Here is a 4,867-nt window from a genome sequence, read left to right as displayed (position 1 = left end):
ATATCGAGTCAGCATGTATTTCTATGACTGTTGTACTAGTTCTTTTAGTAAAATACAAATGTTATAGATTTAACTTTACAGCTTACACATTTGTTTATTTCACATTTAATTTAAAAAATGTATTAATTGACTGTTGTACTAGTACTTTTAGTAATATGCAAATGTATTTGACAGTCAAAACATAGAATAACAAGTTAGTACTTGATTAAGAATGAGAAGACCAAGTTTTAGATGCGAAGATCAACATTGCTTTATGAATCTTAAGATATTACTTGATTCACAGTAGAAATCAAATAAAAAAAGGGCAATCTAGTGCATTAAGCTCCCGCTATGCGCGGGGTCGGGGAAGAACCAGACTACGAAGGTCTATTATACGCAATCTTATCCTACAATTCTGCAAGAGGCTTTTTCCATGACTCGAACCCATGACCTCCTGGTCACATGGTAACTAATATTTATAACCCAAGTAAAGTAAAAAGCTAAGAACTGTAATGACAAAGTCAAAAGAAACCATATATCCACAATCATTTACATCCCCAAACTGATGTTCATACTTCTTTCACTCTTATGGCAATTGGCAAAACACAGATTTATACAAGTACATCAACATTCATTTCTATCTGTTCCCTTCAACTCCCAAAACACTTTTGCAAAAGATCATGATCTGATTAAGTGCCGTGGCGATCAAACAGGATGGTCATAATATCGATGCTTATCCAACTTATAGACAACTTCTGCTTCAGGTGATGCCCGCTGAAATTTTGTTAGCTCGGCGAGTATTCTGACATTTGCAGAATCTTCAACTAGACATGGCTCGATTAGCATTCTCTCCAGCCCGGGAGACACGGCCAACAAAAGCTTCATAAGCTGCATCTCAGGGATTGTGCCATTAGTTTGTATTAGCTTAACTTCCCTGAGGTGATTAAATGACACATCTGAGAAACATTCCACATCAAGACATTCTAGAGAGCTGGTATATCATTGTCATCGCGCTCCACCTAAGAAAGATTAACAAAAACTCAACTCCCTAAGCTTATAGATGATTTAAGGAGTACCAAAATTAGAAAGCCACTATACAAAAAGAGAAAGCCAAGAGAACCTTAATTTCCATATATTGTAAAAATGGAAAGCTTCTTATCAGACAAAGAGCGCATGCAACCTCATCCCAGCAACCCAGAAAAATACTAGATATGCGAAGATGTTTGACACAGTTAAGATTAAACAAAAGCCTTGTTGGTATTTCACCTGCTCCTGCAACAAAGGACTTAGAAAAAAAGAGGCAAAAATCAGGATAACTCATAGCCCAAAAGATGTTCAATCATTGAAACTGCAATATAATGAAGCCATGAAGCAACATTTACCATGTCATTTAAGTGGAGGTACTCTATAGCAGAAAAGGACTCAAAAAACTCGGCAATATTACTTTTTCGTGCCGCCACATAATATTCCCTATGCGTAAGTGAAAGTTTTGCCAGAAGAGGGGTACTTTTTAAACAGATAGAACTCATACTGCCTGTGAAGTCAAAAGATCTCAGCATGGGACCGTTAATTCCAATGACTTCGCTTAAAGCACTTGAGATCTGCAGCACCAATTGCTCAAGCAACAAGCAATGAGAGATTAAACTTTCAAGCAACTTGGAAGAAATTGTAACATCACGTAATTCCAGGATAATTAGCCTATCAAATCCTCTGAAGGCTGGTGGAGGAAGTATTAAAAGATTTTGGAGAGTCAAATGCCTCAACTCGAAACATGTGAAAAATGAAGGCGGCAATTCGTACAGGTTACCCCTGATTGGAAGTCTAAGAACAAGATGCCGAATGCCATTTCTACAGAGGAAACGTATCAATTTGTCAATATTAGGAGATCTTTCCAAATAAGGAATGAAGAGGGTGAACTTCGTGATTGGTCCATCATGAAATCTCATAAAGTGGGTGACAATCTTTGTGAATTTATGTGCAAAGTACATTAAATCCTTTTTGGTTATCCAGAGTGTTTGATCAAGAGCCAATTCTGGAAGTCTGCACCAGTTATACCTCCATTTCTTTGATAAGATGCTAGTCCTCACAACATCTCGTAAAGGCAAGCGCAGAAGAATATCATCAATTACATTCTCAGGGAGGCTGCTAAGCATATCGAGAGGTAAAATTTGACAGTGATATTGCTTTTTGCCCTTAGGAGGCATCATATAAATATTTGCCAATAAGAATCTGCACAAAATAAACAAGAGTACAAAGATGAAGAAGATCACTAAACTATTTGGATAGAACTAATGTTCACATTGTAAAATAAACATGCCCACAACTGTAAGAAGAACAGATAGCGTGTTTCGAAAAAGAGGATAGAGCCTTTTTTTTCGAAAACTAACATCGTACGAAGAGAATGAATTAATGATTACAAAAATGAAGAGAAAAAACAATGACAAGAATCAGATATTAAGCTTACCAAGATCTAAGATCGAAGAAGATAGAAATAGCCTTTCTTTTGAGCACTACTTGCACTTTGGGCTCATCACTCTACGTCCCAACTCGAGTTTCCATAATTATAAAAGAACGTTTTAATCCTCCCCACCTCCCCCCACCCCCCCCCCCCCCAAAAAAAAAAAAGGAATGACAGCATTTTACCTTAATAGCTGCGTCATACTATATTGTTAAGTCGAGATGGAAGTAATACCATTTTAGCACTTAAATAAGCTTAGATTCTTGAACATGTACCGGGTTATATTTAAACAATCAAGTCTTATTAGTTAATTACTTAATAAATGTCAATTGGTAATCAACCATCAGATGTAAAAATTAATCGATAATGTAAAATTTTACACTATTAGTATATATTACTTAAATCCTATAATTAATGGTGAAAGAACCTTTAAAATAGCATTTAGCCGATTCTTATTATCATTATTAAATGAAGATGAAAGTGAAAATAAAAAGAGAACTTTGTTGATGGATAAGCACTTCAGCCTTCAATCCTTGGAGTACCGGACATAGGATTTTGTACAAGAGGTATCAAATATTGTCAGAATTTAACTTGTACATGGATTTAGGCCACACAATTTTAAAATGCCTACATCGCATGTATTTTCTAGCTGAGTAAACCAATTGTGTACGCACATTATCTTCAAGAATTTTTTAGAACTTACTGATCTTACTCTTGTCTAACTACAATGCCGTAATGATCTTTCTCCAAAATTGAATGCTTCAGCCTACTCCAAAGCCATTAAATCAAAATGAGATAGTTCCAATTAACTCGCGATTACCTTTTAAGTGACATGATTGCATTAATATTTTTTACACCATCAATGCTAAGAATTTGAACTCATAGTTTTACTACTAAAATCTGAATAGCTAAGTAAGCTTAGTACAGCTTTATTCGCACAATTAGCACAATCCAGAGCTTACTTGGCAAGTATAACCACAAAAGAAAATAAAGATTTCTGTCATATTAAACAATACTAAGCTCATCTCAACAAAATATAGAACCTAGTAGCTGCAGCTAACACTTTGAAATTAGAACGCATTCACATACCCAAGAAAAAAGAGTACTAACAGAAGATAAAAGCATTCTAACAGACTAGAATTCATCTTGACACAAAAGAAATGATTAAAAAGAAAAGCATAGAAGCACTTCAAGCTTAGACCTAAGATTATTAGATTTTCTTCAGCGCCATGCCATGCGCTACTGGGCACTGTTTGTACTTTTGAAGTCTTCAAAAAGTACTTTGGCCTTAACTCTTTGGGTTCACCACTTTTAAATCACGTCTCGATCTTCACACCTATCCTTAATTGAGGTTACACTGCCTCAGAGCAATTTTCCTACTTTCACCTTTCACCCAACACTCATCAATAAATTTCTCATTATTTTGATTTATTATGAAGGTACACATTTTACCTAGAAAATATTTAAAATCTTCATAAACTTGACTTCATTTTGACTTGTAGACTAAGGGCAGCCCGATGCACAAAGCATCTCACGTTCATGCAGGGTCCAAGGAAGTGTTGCACCCCAAGGGGATATGATGTAGGCAGTCTACCCTGATGCAAGCATCAATGGCTGATTCCATAGCTTGAACGACCTATAGTTGACACGAAGACAACTTTACCATTGGCTCCCTCTCATTTCGACTCGTAGACTACGCTGTAATTTAAATATTACAATAGAACTCCAATTTTATCTCAGTAATTATGTTTAAACCTACACATGACCTGTTGGATCTTACCATTAGAGTAAAACCCTAGGGCTCGGCTTGTACAAAAAATTATGCTACTGCCTACGCTTGCCAACTTGACATCAATGACATCGTTAACCCCCATCAAGTTATAAGCAAAACCCAATTGAATTTCAGCTGATTTAATTACACCCAGATAATAAAAATACAATCTTGATTTCAAAATTCTACTGAACCAAAACACATAATAAAAGCACATGAATTGTGTTAACAATGAAGAAAACAGTAAGTGAGAAAATGAAAAAGAGAAATAGAAAGATGAGAACCTGAGGATGAATTGTGAAGTACTCACTCCTATAGTTACTTCTCTGATTGATGGCTAATTCAGTTTTCTCAATGGGAGCTGTTCAGTGTTGAAGAAAATGAAGAGAGAGAAGTGTCCACAAAAGTATTATACACATTTGAAGTTTAAGATGGATAAATTGCAACTGCCTCCTATTTAGTTTGGTAAAACTACAGTTAGGCCCTTATATAGCTGTTATAGATTCTTTTAGAATGCCAATACCAAATGTGCCAAATTCAAGATTTTGACTAAGATGCCAATTTTTACCTTTTTATATATCAACCATTAGACAAGAGGGGTTTGCTCTGATGGTAAGCAACCTCCACTTCCAACCAAGAGGTTGTGAGTTCGAGTCTCC

General features: G+C 35.7%; 1 protein-coding gene across 2 annotated transcripts; it reads right to left on the bottom strand.

Annotated features, from left to right (window-relative positions):
• Positions 1-467: 467 nt before the first annotated feature.
• On the bottom strand, positions 468-4,653 carry LOC107776120 (F-box/FBD/LRR-repeat protein At1g13570). 2 transcript variants are annotated; one of them, XM_075240717.1, is made up of 4 exons: positions 4,519-4,653; positions 1,362-2,208; positions 1,100-1,264; positions 468-998 (listed from the first exon to the last, which is right to left on the bottom strand). In XM_075240717.1, the coding sequence occupies exons 2-4, from the start codon at positions 2,184-2,186 to the stop codon at positions 963-965; spliced, it is 1,026 nt and encodes a 341-aa protein (XP_075096818.1). In that variant the 5' UTR covers positions 2,187-2,208; positions 4,519-4,653; the 3' UTR covers positions 468-962. The 2 variants fall into 2 exon arrangements, with proteins under 2 accessions (XP_075096818.1, XP_016451439.2); XM_016595953.2 differs by having other exon boundaries at positions 4,493-4,644.
• Between the last annotated feature and the right edge of the window lie 214 nt (positions 4,654-4,867).

The sequence above is a fragment of the Nicotiana tabacum genome, chromosome 20 (assembly GCF_000715075.1).
Source record: "Nicotiana tabacum cultivar K326 chromosome 20, ASM71507v2, whole genome shotgun sequence".
NCBI lineage: Eukaryota > Viridiplantae > Streptophyta > Magnoliopsida > Solanales > Solanaceae > Nicotiana > Nicotiana tabacum.
This window is presented reverse-complemented; position numbering and strand designations above follow the sequence as displayed.

Excerpts from the sequence above, each read along its gene's own strand:
- LOC107776120 (XM_075240717.1), bottom strand. The coding sequence starts at position 2,186 with ATGATGCCTCCTAAGGGCAAAAAGCAATATCACTGTCAAATTTTACCT. Across the intron at positions 1,265-1,361 it reads ACCTCCACTTAAATGACATG|TCCTTTGTTGCAGGAGCAGG; the intron begins GTAAATGTTGCT and ends TTTTTTTCTAAG. Across the intron at positions 999-1,099 it reads TACAATATATGGAAATTAAG|GTGGAGCGCGATGACAATGA; the intron begins GTTCTCTTGGCT and ends AATCTTTCTTAG.